This window comes from Schistocerca cancellata, chromosome 2, assembly GCF_023864275.1.
Source record: "Schistocerca cancellata isolate TAMUIC-IGC-003103 chromosome 2, iqSchCanc2.1, whole genome shotgun sequence".
Lineage (NCBI taxonomy): Eukaryota > Metazoa > Arthropoda > Insecta > Orthoptera > Acrididae > Schistocerca > Schistocerca cancellata.
In genome coordinates, this window is record NC_064627.1 from 357,503,436 (window position 1) to 357,528,434 (window position 24,999).

General features: G+C 38.4%; 1 protein-coding gene across 1 annotated transcript in view; it reads left to right on the plus strand.

Annotated features, from left to right (window-relative positions):
* Positions 1 to 21,530, plus strand: part of LOC126154098 (cilia- and flagella-associated protein 20-like) — a 39,870-nt gene extending 18,340 nt beyond the window's left edge. The window contains exons 2-3 of the mRNA XM_049916114.1: positions 4,562 to 4,753; positions 21,240 to 21,530. Coding sequence (XP_049772071.1) covers positions 4,562 to 4,753; positions 21,240 to 21,530 — 483 coding nt within the window. The remainder of the gene's footprint in view (positions 1 to 4,561; positions 4,754 to 21,239) is intronic.
* The last annotated feature ends 3,469 nt before the right edge of the window (positions 21,531 to 24,999 follow it).

Genomic DNA, 24,999 nt, shown 5'->3' on the forward strand with positions numbered 1-24,999 from the left:
TGATGAGCAATACTCAAGTATAGGTCGAACGAGTGTTTTGTAAGCCACCTCCTTTGTTGATGGACTACATTTTCTAAGGACTCTCCCAATGAATCTCAACCTGGTACCCGCCTTACCAACAATTAATTTTATATGATCATTCCACTTCAAATCGTTCCGCACGCATACTCCCAGATATTTTGCAGAAGTAACTGCTACCAGTGTTTGTTCCGCTATCATATAATCATACAATAAAGGATCCTTCTTTCTATGTATTCACAATACATTACATTTGTCTATGTTAAGGGTCAGTTGCCACTCCCTGCACCAAGTGCTTATCCGCTGCAGATCTTCCTGCATTTCGCTACAATTTTCTAATGCTGCAACTTCTCTGTATACTACAGCATCATCCGCGAAAAGCCGCATGGAACTTCCGACACTATCTACTAGGTCATTTATATATATTGTGAAAAGCAATGGTCCCATAACACTCCCCTGTGGCACGCCAGAGGTTACTTTAACGTCTGTAGACGTCTCTCCGTTGATAACAACATGCTGTGTTCTGTTTGCCAAAAACTCCTCAATCCAGCCGCACAGCTGGTCTGATATTCCGTAGGCTCTTACTTTGTTTATCAGGCGACAGTGCGGAACTGTATCGAACGCCTTCCGGAAGTCAAGAAAAATAGCATCTACCTGGGAGCCTGTATCTAATATTTTCTGGGTCTCATGAACAAATAAAGCGAGTTGGGTCTCACACGATTGCTGTTTCCGGAATCTATGTTGATTCCTACATAGTAGATTCTGAGTTTCGAAAAACGACATGATATTCGAGCAAAAAACATGTTCTAAAATTCTGCAACAGATCGACGTCAGAGATATAGGTCTATAGTTTTGCGCATCTGCTCGACGACCCTTCTTGAAGACTGGGACTACCTGTGCTCTTTTCCAATCATTTGGAACCTTCCGTTCCTCTAGAGGCTTGCGGTACACGGCTGTTAGAAGGGGGGCAAGTTCTTTCGCGTACTCTGTATAGAATCGAATTGGTATCCCGTCAGGTCCAGTGGACTTTCCTCTGTTGGGATGTAATGATGATGATTAGGACAACACAACACCTGGTCCCTGAGTGAAGAAAATCTCTGACCCTGCCGGCAATCAAACCTGGGCCCTTAGGATTGACATTCTGTCTCGCTGACCACTCAGCTACTGGGGGGGGTGGACACACTAACCACAGTGAACCTCTTATTAAAATGCATTGTTATTACTCTTTCATGACGACATATTGATTAATTAATAATTGCTTACAAAATAGCGCAAATAAGTTCTGAGAAGTGAAATGGAGGCTGTCTGAAGAACAGCCAACTCGCTACTACTATTTCTACTACTACTACCAAATACTGGAAAATGATACTTAAATCCACTGGAGGAGTTACCTAACTAAATCCCAGTTAATGACCTACCTACTTTTTACCTAAATTCTTGTTCACTGCATTAATGGTAGGGATTTGTGTACACTGCAAAGATAATTATGTTTTTAATACTTTTTCATATCACTGCAATGTACATCATATAAAATTGCTTGTATTTTAGGATTAAAAAGGTTTAAGGAATTTCAGAATGTGAATTTCGATACATAATGGCGTTTAGTCTTCATTAGACTCTGCAGTCTGGCAACACACCCTGTGCCCTTACTTTCCTGTAAGGCAATTTTAATTGCTGTAACACATATGATTTCTGGTTTATAACTGAGAAAACTTCTTAAGTTCCCAAGTCAGGAAGCTCTGACGTTGCCTAGCTCTGTCAAGAATCAATAGAGAGAGAGAGAGAGAGAGAGAGAGAGAGAGAGACCAATAGAGAGAGAGAGAGAGAGAGAGCGTGTCTTCAGATAGGCTGTTCATCTCAAATATCTCATTTCGCCCAGATAAACTATGAGAAAGTCCTCACTAAATGATGTATACACTCTTTCCATAGCTATGTTAATTGCAGAGATATCAGCATCAACATCTTGGTTTCAGATGGAATGATAAAATGTGTCACCACATAGCGAGAGTAACAGTCTTGCACAGTGCATGAGTTTCAGGTACTGCTCTGTGTTTGTACATCAGAGGCCACATTCTAGTGTTAGGAAGGTGCTCCTGTTACAAATCAAGCAAATGTCTCGTAAATGTTACCAGAAAATTAGACAGATTTTAGTACATTTAAATCTGTTTTGGAAAATTTTGCTATTTCACAATATATTATCTTGTATATAGCTTTGCACAGAAAATGCATTGGTCAGTCTGTATGAGATTAATGTATACCATCTTCACTAGAATTGAGTTCTCATACAAAACCTTCAATAAATCAGATTCATTTTAAGATAAGATAAAGTAATGTAAACTGCCAGTGAAAATTAAAATACTACTTTAATTTCATATGAGTGAATGATTACAAATGATCTTACTACATCCAAAAGGTATGAGGAGAGGTTTGTGTATTTAGTTACATAACGTTATGTTATTTAAATGTTTGGCCATTATACATTGTAGATTGTTAACAGGCAGTGAACAAGGATAAATCTAGGACTACCATTGACAATGCAAAGTTAATGAATAGTCAACACCTTGAGATCTCAGATTTTGATGATTTTTTTTGTACATTTGTAGTAGTACTAGTTGGCGTATAAAACCCTAAGTTAAAATTATTTTGAATCTGTACTTACGAATTACTAATTTCTAAAACTTCCAAAATTATGTTTATTTCGTTACATTTTGAAACCTTAAAAATCACCATATCTCAAAAACTATTTGACTTACAGACCTAAAATTTGTAAAATTGTATTCTGTTTTTTTTTAAGCATTAAGGTATGTGCTATTTCACAATATTCATAAAAATGATGAATTTTTTAAATCAGTTTTTTAAGTTTTGCCTATTCCTAAATGTGAATTTTTTGTTTGTGTAAAAAATATTTGTTAGTTGTATATTGTGTGTTAATTTGTTTGCCAAATTTCAAGATTTTGTTCCGATGGGAACGTATTACATTGTTAGTGCATAGACTTACTGCTAAGTTGTATTTCAAACCCGAAATGTCAAATACAATGTAAGGCTGTGAAATCATTATTGTTTTTATTTAATGGCAATCAGTTTAGCAGTTTATTAGAATTGCAAATTTTAATTTAGATTTGGCTTTTTCACGTTAATTGTGAAAATCTTTTAACACTGATCATAAGAACAACTGGTCAAAAACGACTCTGAGTAATCTACTTAATTATACTCCTATTTTAAAAATACATAAATATTATCAGTATTATCAACAGTGATGCAGCTGATATTAATTGATGATTAATTGATTGCCTTACAGTGACAAACTTTTTACTATGCTTCAACAAGAGAAACGTTATGGTGATTCAATAACAATCTTATTAGAGTCTAAGATCATATATTTCAGTTCTCTTTTAAATGACATAACCTAATTTTGCTGAGCAATAATGACAAAATATTGATGAATCAACATACTCTTTTCAAATGTAAACTATGAAGCTTGCATATCTTCATTTGATGGTGTACATGTCCTTCCAGTGGCTGTTGTGGGATTTAATTTATAAAATATAAAGAGTTAGTCTCACTGGTCTTCTGTGGTATGAAAAAGAAAGAACTGGTCCATGAGGATGCATAAATAAGATGTTATTTCTCCTTTTCAGTCTTTTGATAACACAGAGGCCATTTATCATGTGTTGTCATAATGACAAGCAATAGGTCCTGTAATCTATTTCAAAGAATGTCATCTATATCTGGGTTCACTTGAATTTTATGAACATCAAAAGGTCTAACACCAGAAAATCTTTTGCCTTACCTATGGCTATACTCATAGGAATAAAAATATGATACTTCCACATTCTTGTAAATGCTGTGGCTTTATAAAAATTTTTCCCAAGTACCTTTTTATGCTGAATGCTCATCATTTGTCACACAGAAAAAGTGTCTGAGGGCATATATGCTTTACCTCACTCAAACAACTGGAAGGAAGTTAAAAGTTAATATTTGATCTCATTATATATCAACAACTGATTAATATGAAGATTAAGAAAACCACCTCAACATTTATTTTAGGTTCATTTATTAAGCCACATTCTATATGAAATTCCTCAAGTGACAAAGAGGCAAACATATGCCAGTGCCATCATTCAAAAATATTAATTGAAAGGAACATTTTGGAATACAACAACTAGAGTACTCTACATAACTGGTACATGTCATATTACAAAATGTGCCTTTCAAGGTTTTGCAGGGTCATTATGCATTTTAAATCATACACTGCCACTTTATCCCCTGAGCACATGTGTTTAATGAATTATATACACATTCAGCAACCTGGTCATCTTCCCCTCACCAGTCCCTTGCCAGTTTTAACACAACAGTTCATCACTACTGAAAATGAATACTGACAAAAGAAATGAATATTTCTGTTTTGTTATATGAGTGTGATGGTAATGTATGTATTTCTGTTGTTCTGTTAATATTATCTCGCATGGATTGACCCACTAAAGGAAATGTAAGTGTCTTCTACTAACGACTCTTATCTTAATGATGACGTTTTGTGTTTCAGGTTAGGAATGGACACATACGAAGAGTGTTAGATGAAGACACAAAATCTTTGGTGCTACACATTGAAGGGAGGAATGTGGCGACAACATACATAACGTGCCCTGAAGACAAATCAGAGTCATTGGCTATTGGTTTACCTTTCCTTGTACTTGTTCTTAAAAACCTTAAGAAGTATTTTTCTATTGAAATAACGGTAAGCAACATGACAGCCTGTGGTCTTGAGTGTAATTTCAGGTTGGCAATGATTTAGAGGATGCATGGTCTAACATTACAAGTACTCTTCCTCTAGTTCATCAGAGAAAATAAATTAATTTGATGTGAAGAAAAGATCTCCAAGTCAGTTCAGTTCATGTTTAGCACTTCAAGTTGGTAACTGAGACAAATAACTAAAGCAAAAAAACATTTACTTTATGAATACTTGAATAAAGAAACAACAATAAAACATTTTGAAACATAGATAAGACTTTTAAAAACTAACCTAAATTAATTAGTTAACAAAATACAAAATTATTAAGGAAAAAGAAAAAAGAAGAAACAGAATACAGCATCTATATAAGCACAACAAATTCTATATTGTGTATAAAAAGGATATATGGAGCTAGCGTCTCAATAAATATATTATATTATGGTTGCATTATTTAATTTTTATTTACAGTTATTAATAAAGAAAGAAAAATATTTAGTTGCATATACTTACATGCAACTACATATATAATATTAAGTAATACATATGTTAATATATGTATTTAATTAATTTATTAATATAATTATTTATTTTAAATGTTATTCAGATAAATAAAAAATATATTTATTAAAACTCATATGTTATATAAAATATTTAATTACATTACTAAAGGTATTTTATTATATAATAATTTCATTTCTGTATGCAGCTTTTGATATATTTTTAATTGGAAACAATTTATTAATTAATTGATTGTTATCAATAATAACTATTAATTAATTAAATAAACTTTGAATGAAACATTTAATTGATTTATTTTTATTAAAAATATAAAAAAGAAAAAATTTACTTTTCAAATAAAAATATTAACTACCTTGAAAGAAAAATACATATAAACAACAAAATTTTTAATTTATTAATTGAATAACCAAAAATAGTGGCATGTTTATGTGAAGATTTATGTTGATAAGATAGAGATATTAATAAAATTACCTTCATTAAATATTACAAAAGTTAAGATTAACTTACCTCCTTTAGTATCAAAAACTAATGTGCATCACATACTTTAATGTAATATCATAAAATGGCAAGGGACCTAAGCTATTAGGCTCATACCCCATTTATAGAGGTAATAATTCTGATATTTTAATGACCAACAACTCTACAAAACCTCTCCTCCTCTGAACACTAAAGTTAGGAATAAAAATGACAGTTTCATCAGATTCCTGATATGCAGTTTCAGCAGGACTGGAGATCAGCTAACTCTAATTAATTCCTCTTTTAACAAATAAAAAATATGAAAATAAGTGAAAAATTAATTAAATTGAATTTTGTGCGAGCAGTAGCATCAACAGTATTATTAACAGGATGAAAAATGCTCCTATAGTACAAAAAAGGCGAATATGTCCTGGGCACAGTTGAGGATGTAAAAGAAGGGAACTAGATTTTCGACTTATCTTACAGCTTCTTACAGCTTCAAAGACATTTAAATCAAAATATCTTGACATATTCCCACTTGTTAACTTGTTAGTATTAGTACACATTATATAACATATTGTGTCAGGTAAAGTAACGTGATATGTGATGTCATGTTGCATAATGACACATAGCATCATGTTATATGACATGGCAACTGTCATGTCATACATTATAACTTAATGTTTCATTATAATTTATGATGCACACATCCCATTCCCAGATACCTCATATTGTAGATGCATCCCACTCTCTGGAAGCACATAGGTTTGTGTATGTCACCACCCTTTTGCATACATTTTCTTATTCATTTTCAATGATAAATAGACATTTGTATGGACTATCACCTCTTTCAATCACACCTCATTCTGAAATTTTATGGGTATCTTGTTGAACTGCTTCATCCTTAGTTGATGGAACTGGATATGGTTGTCAAAAAAAGCTTCATACAGTATTACTTCCATAGCGTATATGAAGTTCTTTTCGACCTCTTCCCTGTTCTTACTCAATATGTCACGCAATTTATATTTTTGTACTTCCATAAGATCATGTGTTCGTTTATTATTGCCTTTAATTCGTCATCCTTTTGATAAAAAGTAGTCAGATTTTGCAGATGATAAATTTCAGAAGTTCTATCCATGCCAGCATTGCTAAAATTAATTTCTATTTTTAAATATTTCTAGTGTGGTTAATTGTCACAATCTAGTTCTTCAAATGCTAATTTAAACCTCTTGGTACCGTGACAGTATTAATATTTCTGCTTTACAATCAATGGCTACTTTCTGTTTAATGAGCCAATCAGTGAAAACTGATGTCAGTATTAAGAAAAAGATACTCATCATTGCTACTCATCATAAAGCAGAGATCCTGAGTCACAGATAGGAACAAGAAAAAGATTGTCAAACAAAGCCTTCATCAGAATAGACAATAGACACACATATACACACTCACGTAAATGCAATCAGACACACACAGCTGCAGACTATCTGCCTTTGGCAGCTAGATACTCCGATCAAGTGTGTGCAACCTGTGTAGGCGTGTGTGTGGGGGGTGGGGTGGGGGGGGTGCTTCTTGTCTGTTCTGATGAAGGTCTGTTTGGCCAAAAGCTTTGTTTGGCACTCTTTTCGTTGTGCCTATTTTCGACTCAGCGAATGCTGACATTGTAACTAGTTTTGGTTTACTTTTTATATATTAAAAAGAAAACTGAGAAAAACCACGAACGTGTATCCCATAATATGACATTTTACAATTCCACATTTCTGTTGTGTGAGCATCTTTTATAGTATATATCTTTTCATATTTTCTAGAGCCATCCGCCATAAGTCTTGTTTGATCTTTAAGTCATTCCAGGAAATATTCATCATCAATACGTTTTCTCTGAAGACTTTTTTGGTTTTGTTTCATAATATCTTCTGCTGCATTTATTTAGTGATGTATATAAGACCTTATCCAGTGGCTTCATACCCTATGGATCAGTTATTACTGCAGGTTTTTGAACTGACAGCAACACAGCTGGCTTTATACAATTACTTCTTATAATATCGACCCCTTCACGACCGTTTTTGTCATAGTTGGCTCTGATGATGACGATTTTTTACTTTGAATGATGTGTTTCCTCCCACCCTTGTTCTTTTAAATTTGCTTCATTAACAAGGAATGCTGATAACATCATGAATTCACATATTTTTTGCGATATTCCTTAACAACAATTTATTTTCCTTAGCTGTTCACATACTTTTCTCAGCATCCTCTGTCTCAACAAGCTCAACATCTCCATCATTAACAGCGTGAGTACTTTGTACAATGCTCTCTTTTGCTCTTCCCCCATCTTCCTTCATATTGTGTGTCATTATGTTATGAACAACCTTCCTTTTCTTTTCAAATCTCTTTAATCCCTTCATCACTTCCCTCTACATATCCTTCTATTTGCAGAGTTTGAAATCTCTCTAGATTGCTTCTAATCGATTATGCATTCCTCACAATTATTCATTTTTACTGGTATCATTTATTCTGACATCAGATGAACTGCTGTTACAGCATGTCATTTCTTTGACTACTTGCATATGTTCATTCATGACAGACATTACATCTGGTTTCTGTGAAGCTAGTGCATTGCTTACTCCAATGGCATCAACCCTCTGCCAAGCTACCATAGCTACTTTTTTCTCAGACACAGCTGACTGGTCTCATGTCACTTGCCAGTACCAGCTTATTATTATGCATATCCAACACAAAGCCTCTCACTTCGCTTTTTTTTCTGATTTTTACTACACTAACTTCTGCTTCTGTAATATCCTCGTTTCTTATTGCTGAGACAAGAAAGTCTTTCTGTATTTGTTCAGCCCACTCTACATGCGACCTTGCTTTCCATGTAACGCTTATTGCCATGAAATGGCCCAAATCTTCTCCTATGTCTCGCAAAATTGTCTCTAACATCGCCACATTATTATTCTGACGAAAATTACGATTTTCACACCAATTATCTTCGTCCTTCCCACGTTCAGGAAATGCAGAAAACCTTTTGTGGTTACTACTTATGTAGCTCTTGAATCTTTTGGGAGTTTTTACCGAAGATTCCAGACAGTTACGGACTCTGAAGCCTATTTCTAAGGTGCAACAATTTTCGGTCCCTTTTTAACAAAACTTTCTCATAGCGTTTCTTCCCCAGTTATTATGCATCCTGGTCATAATAAACTCCAGTAGCAAACAATCCTGTGTTTGTTCAGACCACTACTAATTAAAGTCTGGTCTGCACGTAAATTCAGACACCAATGTTTCAAATCTCCTGTAAGTGCTGTTATTACAGTGTTAATCATTTCTTCATCAGTCAGATTGCCAGGTAGTATTCTTTTACTGTTCTTTATAAAGTCTACATGGGCCACCTTTCTTCACAAACATCTACATGTTTATGCAATATGCCTTCATTACTTGAAACAATCATCCTCAAATTTGAAACTTCCGCTCCTGTTTCCCCAAATATTTCTGCTTTAAGGCAAGCACCTCTTATCTTTATTTGAATCACAAGTTCAACACTTTTCTGGATTTTCTCCAGTTGCTGTCATTTATCTGAACCTACGTATTTGCAACATTTGAGTTCAGATTCTCCATTTCTACTTTAATACTTTTAATTTCTTAATTCAGCACTCATATATTTTTGACTATGTGTCCCCCTTTTCTGAAATTAATGTCTGTCTTATTGCACTGGGCATCAGTTTTACTATTTTGCTACTTTGATATCCAGTTTCAATGCTCTGTTCATCAATTTTACTACTCTGGGCCTCGATTTTGTCACTTATAAGCAAATATTGACTTATATACAAAATGAATTTCCTCTATGAGTCCATGATCATTGTGAATATTTTCTGAATAAAACCACAGAGATCGCTTATTAAAAATTCTTTATTTATTACAACTTTTTGGCTACTGCTATCATCAGACATCTGCAATTAAGATGAAAGGAAAATAAAAAGAGAGGTCTTTCTTGCACAGCAACAACCTAACACAATTAATAAACTGAAAGGTTAAAAAATGTTTTTAAGGATACTCTCACCAAGAATCCTCTCATGTATCAGTCCCTAGAGTTTGTACGTGGTTGTTGTGAAAATCACATTGTATACTGAGTAAATAGAGCCACAACGTATATCATCCCTTTACTGTATTACTATAACAAGACGTTAGTGAGACTATTTTATGGGCTTTATTACAGTGATTGCGTAACTAAAGGATTTGAAGCACTTGGACCATTGGTTTCATCTCCAAAACACAACATTATTTTACACAGGAGAATGTATATTCCATGGCATCATTTGAGCAGGGATTTGTTTAGCATTTGTAATTATCTATAAGCAGGCAAAATTACAGTCTACAGTCCATATAAAATGCATAATTTTGAAATAAGTGTTAACAATTTTAAACTACAGGGATTCATTAGATAAAATGGAACCTTCTAGCATTTATCTCGTTGGTGGACAACTTCGTTAAATTTATCAGCATTAACAGCATCTATGTAGTCTCTAAAATGGCATATTAGTAGACTATCAAACCAATCCCTCACAATAACGTATGCTAACTAAACTATCTAGCTTTGAAGGAATATGTCTCTTGTGTTATCTATTCAAGCAATGAGCAAACCTACTTCTATAAGTTGGAGGTCCTCTCAATGTAATGATACCTGGCAACACTTGTTTGGAACACTCTTGAGCACCTTTATGAACAGATAATAATGACAATAATAATAATAGTAATACAAGAATAGTTATAATAATGGCACTAAGTATGGTGTTACTTAGTGTAGATCACACTGCTGCAATTAATCAGTAGGTCACACTGCTCCACTTCCTTCAACAGACATCTATATGCTGTGTGTGAAGACTCTTGATGGACTAATCCATAGTCTCAATTAATCAGTGTCGTGACCTTCAAATTATTGTTTTGAGCAGCCAATGCTGTAATTTCATATCGAGCGAAATATTTCCATGGGTTGTAATGTTGGACATATAACTACACCAGAAAAAAACAACACTGTATGTATTTGTGCATGAAGAATAAAATAACACAGATAATTTACAAGCAGTAAATAGACACATTGGGACAAGGCAGAGATAGACATGAGACAACAGATTGGTAAAAGATAAACAGGAGTTTATGGATGTGGTATAATACCAGAAATGAAGAGGAAAAGAGTTTGGCGACTGACAAATGGAGAAAGACAGAATTGTAACAAAAGGAGAAGATGTGTTTCACAGAGAGAAATTGTCATAGGTACTGATTTTTGACATAGAAATTGTAAGGAAAACAAACAAAAATGAATGATAATTAATTGAAACCCTCAGTTGCCGACAGGTGTCGTTGATATACCTCGATAGGGACAGCTGAAAATGTGTGCCCCAACCGGGACTCTAACCCAGGATCTCCTGCTTACATGGCAGACACTCTGTCCATTTGAGCCACTGAGGACACAGATGAATAATGCGACTGCAGGGACTTATCCCTTGCACGCTTCCCGTGAGACCCACATTCCCAACTATCCACAATCATCATCATCATCATCTTGGACAGTTTCCAGCCACTGGCTGGGTCTGTCGGGAACACAAGCCTCTCCATCGTGTTCTGTCTTTCCACCATTCCCCCTCTTCCACCTTCGTCCAGTTCTCTCCTCTTCTCGTCACACATTCCTTCACTCCCTTCACCCATCTATCTCTTGGTCTTCCTCTGGGCCTCTTCCCCTCCAGTTGCAGATCAAACATCCTCTTAGGAATTCTTCCCTCATCCATTCTCTTCATGTGTCCATACCACTGCAGTCTTGATTTTTCTATCCTGTCCTGTACTGGTTCCTCCTTTAGTCTTTCCCTCACATACTCATTTCGCAATCTGTCTCGTCTTGTTACACCCAACCTGCTCCTCTGGAACTTCATTTCGCTAGCCTGTATTCTACTTTTGTCGCTTTTGTGCATTACCCATGTCTCACTTCCGTATGCCAATATGGGGACAAAGTAGGTTTGGTATATAATTCCCTTGGATTTCTGTGGCACCTCCTTGCTCCAAATAAGCCCCCTAATGCATTTGTAGAACTGCCCTGCTTTTCTGCACCTTTCATTTATTTCCATTGCGTTTCCCCCCTTACTTTCAATCACGCTTCCCAGGTACTTGAAGTTCTCTACCACTTGTAGTTTTTCCCCTCCACAAGTTATATCCACATTTGGCCTATTCGTCTTCCTTGTTGTGACAATTATTTTACTTTTCTTTGCAGAGAAATGCATTCCATATTGTGCTGCCGTTGCCTCCCATGCATCTAACTGCTCTTGCACCTCCTTCTCGCAATTTCCCCATAACATCAGGTCATCGGCAAAAAGCACTGCTTTCATTTTATGATCTCCAATTGCATCTGACACTTGCTGTAGGATTTCATCCATAACAATAATAAACAATAAAGGCGAAAGTGCACTTCCCTGTCGCAGCCCATTTTCCAGCTTGAACCATGCAGTACATTCCCTCCCCACTTTCACACAACTCTCACTTCCCTCATACATTTTTCTGACTTTTCGTGTTATCTCTTCATCTATCCCTTTTGCGTTCAGCACATCCCAGAGCTTGTCCCTACAGATACTGTCATACGCCTTCTCAATATCTAAAAAGGCCATGATTAAGTCCTTCCCGTACTCATAGTGCCTTTCCTGCAGTTGCCTTACCGCAAATATGAGGTCCGTTGTTGATCTTCCCGGTCTGAAACCATACTGCTCCTCTTGCAGTCTACTTTCAATACTGCTTCTTATTCTCTTCACCAGGATCTTTTCATAGATTTTTCCACAGTGGCATAGCAGGGTGATTCCTCTGTAGTTCTCACATCTCCTTTTATCCCCTTTCTTGAAGATCGGGACTATAATTCCTTTCTTCCAATCCTCAGGAATTCTGTTCTCCTTCCACACCACCCTCAGCACTCTGTATAGCCACTGGGTTCCTACTTCTCCTGCTGCTCGTATCATATCCACTGTTACTTCGTCCCAACCTGGTGCCTTGCCCCCTTTCATCCTCTTTATGGCTTCTTCCACTTCATTCCAAGTTAGATCATCAATTTCCCCACTATTATCATCGTCTGCTGCCTTAGGCTCTCCATCGCTGTTAGTTACCCGCTTGGCGGCATTCAACAGATCTTCAAAGTACTCCTTCCAAATCTTTTTGAGCTCATGCATTTCCTCCACAACTCTTCCATTATTATCCATGATCCTCAGGCACTCGCTTCTGTCCTTCCTCTTATTTCTTACCATGGTGTAAAGTACTTTTTTGTTCCCTTCACTGTCCTCTTCTAACATTCTTGTCCATTTTTCCATCCACTTCTTCTTCTCCGCCCTTACTATGGTCTGTGCCGCTTTCTTGCTTTCCTTATATTTTACCCTAGCTTCCTCTGTTCGGGTCTGGAACCATTCTCTGAAGGCTTTGTTCTTTCGAAGTACTGCCTCTTTACATATGTTGTTCCACCATGGGGTTTCCTTACTTCTCCTCTTTGTGCTAGTTCTTCCGCACACAATCTCAGCTGCCTCAACTAGGGCCCTCTTAAAATCTCCCCATTCTTCTTCCACTGTTCTCTGATCTTCCTTTGGCAGCTTCTTCCTGATCAGTGTCTGGTACTGGGTCCTCCGTTCATCCTCTTTCAGCATCCATGTCTTCAACCTGTTCTCCTGTATATCTGTTGCCCTCCTATCTTTTTTCTCTCTCAGGGTGGCTACCAACAGCCGATGGTCACTGTCTAAGGCCTCAGATGGAACGACCTTAACATCTGTGAGGCTGCTCATCATCTGCCTATCCACTAGTACATAGTCTACTACTGAAGTTTGGGACCAGTCCCCACTGTACCAAGTTATTTTGTGACTACTTCTCTTCTTGTACCAGGAATTTGCGATCGTCAGCCCATTCCTCTTGCAGAATTCCAGCAACAATTTTCCTTCTCTATTTCGGTTCCCCCAGCCCTCTGGTCCCATTATCTCCTCGAATCCTTTCCTGTCTGTGCCAACATGTGCATTGAGGTCCCCTATTATAATCTGATTACCTCCATTTAGCTGCTTTTGCATGTCATCTTCAAATTCCTCCTTCTCCTTTTTTGTACACCCCACCTGTGGGGCATATGCTTGGATGATTTCAATGCTTTTTCCTTTCACTCGTACTCTGGCTTTTATCATTCGATCATTGATACCTTCCACCTCCTCCTGCAGACCCTCTCTGACCACTATTGCCACTCCATTTCTTCCCCTCTCATTCCCTATCCAGTACAGTTTACATCCTTTACTTAGTGGTTTTTCACCAACTCCTCTCCACCTAGTCTCAGCAAGTCCCAAGATGTCCAATTTCCTCCTTTCCATCATTTCTACAATTTCTTCTAACTTCCCAGTTAGAGTCCTTACGTTTAAGGTGCCCAGTCGTAAACCATCTCGTAATCCTTTTCCATTGCTTGGTCGGTTTCCTTTAGATCCGTTCCGTGATCCGAGGCATGTTCCCTTTTTAAAAGCAGTTGATTTATCCACTACTGGCTTGCTAGGCCTATCGCAGCTTCACCAGAGCCCCGTTAGCCGTCACGTTTCAGGGTTCCCATAGAGCCTTCTCAGCTACCGTAGCGGTCCTGGGGCACGCGAAGTCCCCGCTGTACATCGCCCCTATAGGCAGTCCCCTACTTTGTGCCGTTGCCCATCTCCCACGACTTGGACGAGGGGTTGGACTTATGGGAGATAATTATGAATCCACAATCTACATACATAATGTACCTATTAGATATTTGCCCATCCACTCATTACTTGCGCACACTAAGTTGATGATTCACGTAAGAGTTTGAGCAACCTGTGTGCATTCGCACAGACGAAGGTTAATGGCTGGGTAGCCTTTAACTATATATGAAGATAGTAACTGCTCTCGAAAGAACAGATACCATTGATGACTGTGCAGCTTCTCTAGAATAAATGATAATTAATTGAAACCCTCAGCTGCCGACAAGTGTTGTTGATATACCTCGATGGAGACAGCTGAAAATGTGTGCCCTGACTGGGACTCGAACCTGGGATCTCCTGCTTACATGGCAGATGCTCTATCCATCTGAGCCACTGAGGACACAGATGAGTAGTGCGACTGCAGGGACTTATCCCTTGCACTCTTCCCATGAGACCTACATTCCCAACTGTCCATAATCTACATACATAATGTACCTAACAGATATTTGCCCATTCACTCATTAATCGTGCACATTAAGGTGACGATTCCCGTAAGAGTGCCTTCTATTGTAGAACAGGTAACAGATTACCTAAAACTTTTTGTGTCATACCACACCATTGTTTGGAGACTAATAGTAGCAGCCAGAATAGGGAATTACCATCCCATGAGTAGGCTGACATTAACACCACAACACAAAGACTGTTGAGGTGCGGCGACCATGGCAGTGACCAAGGGAGAGGTCCCATTCTTACACTGGTTTCGAGAAGCCCGACGATATTTCTCTTGCCATCATGGAGAAGAACATAACTGTTAGTGATTGAGGGAATTCTGACAACACAACGGTATGCCACATAGATCTTGCATTCTCATTTGTTACCTCTCGTGTGACAATACTGTGGTGCCAGTTTTCAACAGGATAATTGTTGCCCACACATGGCTTGTGTCTCTATGAACTGTCTGCATGATGTTATGACACCCTTCCCAACGGAAAGAGTGCATTCGTCCAGGCCAGAAGGGGAGGTAACGTCTTACTAATAAGTGCGCTCTTAATGCCAAGTTCATTATGAATTTGACTCTAATTTGTAATCAATGAAATAACATCACATAACCTGTCAATCAGTGAAGTTTAATTTCGTTTTCTCCTTGTCTACTTGTTGCTTCATTTTTTTATCAGGCTATGTACATTAAACCATTACACCTCTTCAGCGTACTGATACTTCAGTGACTACCATCAAATTCTTCGTCTGTGTGTTCTCTGTAGCTGGGACTTGCATGAACAATTGTGTCTGTTGTATGAACTGCTACTTGTAGTAACATCCATAATACTTTTGTTCTGCCAGTGTATACAAAATGTAATATTATTTCCCTGGCAATATTTATCTAAATGAACAATGTTTCAGTTCAGAGAAATAAAAATTCTGATGCTGCTCAAGTATTTCAGTCGTCAGGCGACTATATTCTGCCGCCCTATCAAAATTGCAAGAACACCTCTACCATCCGAATCCCATTGTATGCGGTAATCTCCTTAATGTGACAACAGATTAAGAAAATTAGATTCCTCTCCTGCTTGCTGTGAGGAGCTTTGGCACAAGAGATTTTCTTCTCCACTTAGTAGAAATATCTTATAGTCTCTGTTATCATATACTTTTTTAATTCTTTATGTTTTTACTAGGAGTATAAAAAGACATTTCACCACCACAGATTGTATTTTTTATTATTTGTCTTTCCTCATTAGAAAACGTTTGTCACTTCTGGCACGGCAGGAGAATGCTGCTCACGGGGACTCACTTTTGTTCCTGATGCTCTTGTTAAAAATAGATAAAACTGCAATCGACACTGATGTTGCTTTGTGTATAACACCACATGTTATCTTCTTGAAGCTGTCCGATATTTATTTCAGATGGCCAATACCATTTACCTTTGGCAGCAATGGGGAAGAAGGAACAGAGAGAAAGGTATATTTCTCCCTAACCCGGCACACCCCTGGCAAGCACTTTACTGAGTTTTCTGCTGTAGTTCTAACCATCAGCAGCAGTGGTCCCCACTCAGGCCTCCACAGTGCCCCAGTGCACAAAAGCGATCCTGTAAAGGATGCCACTATTAGGCATGTTCTGCAACAGTAATCTATACAGGCACAATGAATATGATGGGGGGGGGGGGTCAAATGAAAATCTTAAATATTTTTTAAATATTATTTATTGTGCGGAAGCGGTACAAAGCTGTATCACTTTTCAACATAATCTCTCTCACGCTCAATGCAAGTCCTCCAGCGCTTACAAAGTGCATAAATTCCTTTAGAAAAAAATTCTTTTGGTAGTCTGCACCACCACTCATGCACCGCAAGGCGAACCTCTTCATCAGAACAGAACTTCTTTCCTCCCACTGCATCTTTGAGTGGTCTAATCATATGGACATCACTTGGGGCAAGGTCTGGTTAGTATGGTGGATGAGGAAGACACTCAAAATGCAGGTCTGTGATTGTTGCAACTGTTGTACGGGCAGTGTGGGACCTTGCATTGTCATGTTGCAAAAGGACACCTGCCGACGGCAATCCACGTCGCTTTGATTTGATTGCAGGCCGCAAATGATTTTTTAGGAGATCTGTGTATGATGCACTGGTCACAGTGGTCGCTCTAGGCATGTAATGCTCCAAAATGACGCCTTTTTCGTCCCAAAAGAGTGTCAGATAACCTTCCCTGCTGATGGTTCTGTTCAAAACTTCTTTGGCTTTTGTGATGAGGAATGGCGCCATTCCTTTTTCGCCTCTTCGTTTCCGGTTGGTGGAAGTGAACCCAGGTTTCGTCCTCAGTAACGATTCTTGCAAGGAAGCAATCACCTTCTCTTTCAAAGCGCCGAAGAAGTTCTTCACAAGCATCAACACGTCGTTCTCTCATTTCAGGAGTCAGTTTCCGTGGCACCCATCTTGCAGACACTTTGTGAAACTGCAGCACATCATGCACTATGTGGTGTGTTGACCCATGAGTAATCTGTAAACATGCTGCAATGTCATTCAGTGTCACTCGGTGGTTTTCCTTCACTATGGCTTCAACTGCTGCAATGTTCTGTGGAGTCACAAGTCGTTGTGCCTGACCTGGATGGGGAGCATCTTCCACTGAAGTCACACCTTTGCGAACTTCCTACTCCATTCGTAGACTTGCTGTTGTGACAAACATGCATCACCGTACTGAATCTTCATTCGTCGATGAATTTCAATAGGTTTCACACCTTCACTATGCAAAAACCGAATAACAGAACGCTGTTCTTCCATGGTGCAAGTCCGAAGTTGGGCGGCCATCTTTATACTGATACTGCGACGGTGTGTGTGCATCTGCACTATGCTGCCACCTACACAGGCACGCTTACCAACTTACAGGATAACGGCGCGAAATTTCGATTTGTTATTACAAATTTAAGGTTTTCATTTGACTCACCCTCATAAAAATTCGTGGGCTTATGCACGCGATCTGTTGTAGAAGTACATGCGATGTTATTATGATCGAAATATTAATGTATGTACTGTACTTGAAACGTACACCTGCAAAGCTAGTGTCCAGTTAAGATATTCTGACTTACGGCGCCCCAGAAGCATTTGATACTTTAAGAGAGACGAGAACGAATAAAATTTTGAAACCACTGTTCTCCAGTTTTCAGTACTATACTGCACCGTGTTGTATTACATTATTCTAGTGGAGAGGGAACTTACGATACAGTTTCCATTTCACATCAAGTAGGAATATGTTTCGAGTATCTTTCAAGTGAACAGAGAGAAATCAAGGGTTTCCTGCATATGGCAACAGTTATTCTGCACAGTTGAAATGCTCATGCAAAGATAATACAGATTCTTCAACGATCTCTGATATTTTGTAGCGGCGTCGTTGAGAAGAACAGCTGGTAAAGTTTGAGAATTTCAGGACTAATTAACCAATAATGAGATACTAAAATTACTTGGGATTTTTACGCGTTTAGTTTTACACTGAAGAGCCAAAGAAACTGGTACACCTGCCTAATATTGTGCAGAGCCCCCGTGAGCACGCAGAAGTGCCGCAACACGACGTGGCATAGATTCGACTAATGTCTGAAGTAGTGCTAGAGGGAATTGATGCCATGAATCCTGCACGGCTGTCCATAAATCCGTAAGAGTACGAGGAGATAGAAATCTCTTCTGAACAGCACGTTGCAAGGCATCCCAAATACCCTCAATAATGCTCATGTCTGGAGAGTATGATGGCCTGCGGAAGTGTTTAAATTCAGAAGAGTGTTCCATGGAGCCACTCTGTAGCAATTCTGGACGTGTGGGGTGTCGCATTGTCCTGCTGGAATTGTCCAAGTCCGTCTGAATGCAAATTGGGTATGAATGGGTGCAGGTGATCAGGCAGGATGCTTACGTACGTGTCATCTGTCAGAGTCGTATCTATATGTATCACGGGTTTCATATCACTCCAACTGTACACACCTCACAGCGTTACAGAGCCTCCACCGGCTTGATCAGTCCCCTGCTGACACGCTGGGTCCATGTACTCATGAGATTGTCTCCATACACGTACACGTCCATCTGCTCGATACAATTTGAAACGAGACTCGTCCGACTAGGCTACATGTTTCCAGTCAACAACAGTCCAATGCCGGTATTGACGGGCCCAGGCGAGGCGTAAAGCTTTGTGTCGTGCAGCCATCAAGGGTACAGGAGTGGGCCGTCGGCTCCAAAAGCCCTTATTGATGATGTTTCGTTGAATGGTTTGCTTACTGACACTAGTTGTTGACCTAAAATTGAAATCTGCACCAATTTGCGAAAGGGTTGCACTTCTCTCACATTGAACGATTGTCTTCAGTCGTAGTTGGTCCCGTTCTTGCAGGCTCTTTTCCGGCCGCAGCGATGTCAGGGATTTGATGTTTTATCGGATTCATGATATTCACGGTACACCGCGAAATGGTCGTACGGGAAAATCACCACTTCATCGGTATCTCGGAGATGCTGTGTCCCATCGCTTGCGTGCCGACTATAACACCACATTCAAACTCACTTAAATTTTGATTACCTGCCATTGTAGCAGCAGTATCCGATCTAGCAACTTGTGCCAGACACTTGTTGTCTTATGCAAGCGTTGCCGACCGCAGCGCCGTATTCTGCCTGTTTATACAACTCTGTGTTTGAATACTAATTTCTTTGGCGCTTTAGTGTAGTTACAAATTGTTCATTCATTTGTACACTGAATGCAGGTCGTCGTTTTTTATATCTTCAGTCTCGGCGTCTGAAGAAATCTAAAGGTAATTGGCATATAAATCATAATTACAGAAGTACAGGCCGAACGAGATGACATTAACATACAGGAAGAACAGTAACGGGCCTAGGACTAAACACTGTAACATTCCTGAGAGAAGATGCATTCCAGATGACATTTCTTTCCAACAGACAACATACTATTCCTCTATTCTATTTTTCAAACCACTCCAGGGAACTATCTGATAGTGGGCAGCTGTAAAGAGACAGATGTGCTGTTATACAAAAAGAAACGTCACCGTCGTTTGCTAATTATTATTGTTATTTCTTTCCTTTCTCAGGCGTTATGTCTGGTTAAAAATGGAAAGTGACGTGGACCTTGATTACGCGTGACTTCCTTTTAACTGTACAGTATATGTTACACTGCATTTAGGAACTTTCGGGTAATTGAACATGTATCTATAATTACAGATTTCTGTAGTTGTATATATACGTTTGGATGTAGCTGTATTGCGTTGATGTACTGGTGGATATTGTGTGGTATGAATCCTGTAGTTGATAGTATAATTGGTATAATGTCAACTTTATCCTGATGTCACATGTCCTTGACTGCCTCAGCCCGTTGGACGTATTTTTCAATTTTTTCTTTTGTTTTCTTCTGTATATTTGTTGTATTGGGTATGGATATTTCGATTAGTTGTGTTAATTTCTTCTTTTTATTGGTGAGTATGATGTTAGGTTTGTTATGTGGTGTTGTTTTATCTGTTATAATGGTTCTGTTCCAGTATAATTGGTATTCATCGTTCTCCAGTACATTTTGTGGTGCATACTTGTATGTGAGAACGTGTTGTTTTATTAGTTTATATTGCATGGCAAGTTGTTGATGTATAATTTTTGCTACATTGTCATATCTTCTGGTGTTTTCTGTATTTGCTAGTATTGTACATCCGCTTGTGATGTGATCTACTGTTTCTATTTGTTGTTTGCAAAGTCTGCATTTATCTGTTGTGGCATTGGGATCTTTAATAATATGCTTGCTGTAATATCTGGTGTTTATTGTTTGATCCTGTATTGCAATCATGAATCCTTCCGTCTCATTGTATATATTGCCTTTTCTTAGCCATGTGTTGCATGTGTCTTGATCAAGGTGTGGTTGTGTTAGATGATATGGGTACTTGCCATGTAGTGTTTTCTTTTTCCGATGTACTTTCTTTGTATCTGTTGATGTTATGTGATCTAAAGGGTTGTAGAAGTGGTTATGAAATTACAATGGTGTAGCCGATGTATTTATATGAGTGATTGCTTTGTTATTGTTATTATTATTGCGAGAGCATCAGGAGCAAATGTGGGCTCCCATGTACAGCGTCCTCTTACGTTGCCAGATACGAGAAGAGAGCTTCCAAAGCATATGGTGTGGAACAAAGAGGGCAAGACTAGCAGAGAACAAACTGATGGCGTCTCCATTTATTCTGTGACTTCATTTTCAAGAAGTACATTGCCCTCTTACCTTCTTGTATCCAAGTTACAGTAACTCTCTCTGTGTTTATAAAACACTTATTTCGACTGACAGTCATTGCATCCAGATGGTCACTGACGATTTGTTGGCAGGTGCTGGATGACAGTAATATGCGGCGGCGATTCCGTGTGAGCAACTACCAGTCGGCAACCCGTGTGCAGCCATTTTCGGCCACAATGCCCATGAGTCTCAACCCCAACTGGAACGAGGTCCGCTTCAATCTGGCCGACATCACGAGGCGGGCCTACGGCACCGCCTACATCGAGACAGTGCGCGTCCAAGTGCACGCCAACTGCCGACTTCGGAGAATCTACTTTTCCGATAGGCTCTATGCAAATGATGAGCTGCCTAAAGATTACAAGTTCTTTCCCCGAGTCAATTAATACTTAATAAAATATAAATGATGCACTTGCAACAAAGACTTCTACTGGTTCACATTTCTTACATCTCAGCTATGCTTGCACCTCACTCATTGTGGCACAGTAGGCACGTATGTAACGAAGCAGGGTTCCCACTGCTATCCTGTTTTGGTTTTACACTTCTTCAGTAACTTAGTTAAGCAATTAACTTTTATTTTGTTTCATTTTCACTACTCAGATTCCGACTACAGAATCTGTGGCCTTCAGCCTCATAGCACAGAATTCAGAAATAGTTTAAATAAAATTCCCCTAGTAAAATATATTATTTCAGTACATTATAATGTCTATTCTGAAAGTAATGAGCTAATTAGTTTTATTGGAAATGCATCCTATTAAAAGTTATGAACAATGACGTATATTGCGCAATACATATTAAGTAAAATTCGAGTGAGCTAATAGAACGCATTCAACTATAAGACTGCACCCAAAAGAAAGCCTAAATTTTACTGATTCCAGCAAAGTGTTTAAATTAACCTAAAGTCTATTAGTTAAATAGATATTACGACTTGAAATCTGTAGCCTGTATGACTTTCAGGCCCAGTTGTGACCAAACTACTGAATAATTCCGAGAACTGTTTTGATACTTTCGCTACACATATTTTTTTACATAAAATGACTCCAGTCTCAACTTTGTAAGTGCATTAATTAAGAATTAAGTAAATTTGAATAAGTAAAAATTATTGTTCAAGAGGACTTATAAGTCGGGAATACCCACTGCGGATGCAGTTAGTTCTGCGTATTTAAATTGATATAGCTCACTCATGTTATTTAAGTAATAAAACCCAATAGTTAACTTCAAAACCAACTAGAAAGGATCATTTTAACCCTGGGAGATTATAAACTATAATGTATTAACAGAAATAGTCAAATATTCAGGCACTCGTCTATATAAGATCCGAGCTGGTGCAGTTCTCAGTTAGTTCTCGGTCAGATTCTCTTGGAGCAAAAGTGCGGCAAGTCGGTGCCGGAATGTGATGTGATAATACTTGAAACAGAAGCTTAACTTTTCCGGTCGGTACCAAAAAAGTGTAATTGTATTCGGCTTTGAGCATTTAACGCGTATTGTGAACATTGTTAAAGACTGGAAGTTTTTGACCTACCTAATGTGACGATTATTAAGTGTAAGAGGCCTGGTCACATGAATATTGTGTGTGTGAGTGATAACAAATAAATCGCACTGTGGTTGTCATAAGTGTTCAACAACGAATACGGTCTTGACTTTTGATTTTGGAAAACATAATCTGGGATCCTGGCTTCTTAGCTGCAGTGTGATTTAGATGAGACGGACGCAGCTACCGAGAAGACAATATTGAATAAGCAAAGCAAGATAGGTCAGGAACACGGTGCACTATCAACTGGGTGAGGAAATGTTTCACTACATCCGGTTGTGACGTGAACTTTAAGTGGCACTAATACAAGGATTCAGCCTGGCACGTTACACATACCATACCAAGATATCCAGTCTCATGTTTATTTCAGTCAGAGATCACTTTTCAGTACTCTCCTAATAAGCCAGAATTTCTCTAATTTTTCCGTCGTCACCATAAAACGTCATGGTAATTGTAGGAAGTAATATATTTTGGAACTCTTGTAGGAACTTGGGCTCTCGAAATATTGCGAATGAAGCTTTCACCTAGTGACCTTGATCTTCCCAATTATTTCTGCGCTTTGGTGAAGCGTAAGAATTTCGGTTGTGTCTCTAGTCTCCGCATCCAGCAAGATGGCGCAGCGATAAGACACCGGTCTCATATTTGGGAGGCATTCATTCAAATCCTCGTCGAACCATCTCGATTTAGATTTGCTTGACTTCCCTAAATGGCTTAAGGAAAATTCTGGGATGATTCCTTTGAAAGGATACTGTCAAATTCCTCCACATCCTTCCTCGATACGAGCTTGTTCTCTGTCTCTGACGGCTTCGTCGTCAGCGGTAATTCAACAGAAATCCGCCATCCTATTTCCAGTTTCCGCTTGGTGATGGTGTTGGTATCTTGGTGTTGTTATCATATCGAATAGTTGTTTGGAACCCTTTGCGATACAAGACACTTTTCTTAGAGTGTCCCTACTGGAGTTTATGTTCTCATCTTGACTAAACAAGCTTGTGACGACTTACACTGTTCTTTTTTGAACGTTCTCTAAATTCCGTTAATCCAGTTTGGTAAGGGTATCTCAATCACGAACAGAGTTCGAGTTTTGGTCTAACGAGAATTACGTAAGCTACCTCATACCTAGGTAGATTGTATTTCCCTTAGGATCCTCCCTGAAAAATCTAAGTCTGACATGTGACTGCCCTATACCTCAAAACGCTCTTGATTGATATTTGTGGCCTATTGGCAGCTGTGGCTGATTGCGGCTTTGTAGTCAAGCAATGTCTGGTGTTTTCAACAATTTTCGCGCTTTACATTACATTTATTTGTGTTCATCGAAAATTGTCAGTCTTTACATCAAGCACTGATCATCTGCGAGTCTTTCTGTATTTCATTACCATTTTCCGATGACGTTGTTCAGGATTCACAGCTGTGGGGTTGTGATAAGCCTTAGCGAGATAAAAAAAAATATTTTTAGGTTATTTAAATGTATGGAAAATAGCAGTGGTGCTTCCACACTACGTTAGGCTACGTCTAAAACTATCTCTCTTCTAATAGTATCTCTCCATTATGAACAACATAATAACTAATTAGTTTTGTTTACTCGGACGTTTTCCCAGCCACATACCACTTCTGATATTCTTTAAAAACGTACGTATTTCACTTGTGAAGCAAAACTGTATCAAAGGCTTGCTAGAAATAAAGAACCGTGGCATCAATCTAAACTCCAGTCTCTACAGCCTCTGGATCTTGTGAACTAACGATGTGAGGTTTCACACTATCGGTACATGTGGACCCATGTTGATACCTACAGTGGTGCTATATAGTGACCAAAGAGTGAACGCAAAATATGTTGTTTCTAACGTTTGTCTCTTAATTGAGCTGTAAATTAGTATAGTGAACTATACAAGATAAATGATTCAGCACAAAATTCGTTCACAGTACGGTATTAAAGAACAATATAAGTAGTTACAAATTACACATCAACTGGGATATTTAGACAATATTTGACAGAAAGCAGACATTAAACATGGGAAACGACGCCCATATTTCAACTATCAGTGTGTGTAGTTCTTTCATTAAGATGATCTAGAAAGAGAGGACTGTGTGTGTGTGCGTAGTTGCTTGGATAGGTGGGTGAGTGGTTGGGTGGGTCGATAAGTGAGAAGTGACACAGAATAGTGTTCAGCATGACAAATGCACATAGGCCTAGGTTATGATATTTGGCCTGAGTTTCTATTGCATGAAAATGATTCATATGACTTTTAATAGAGATTGTGGGTAGAGCAACATCTGGTTCTAGCAGTGACCAATCCCTCACGAGTAGACACAGTTCCGTTCCCAAAACA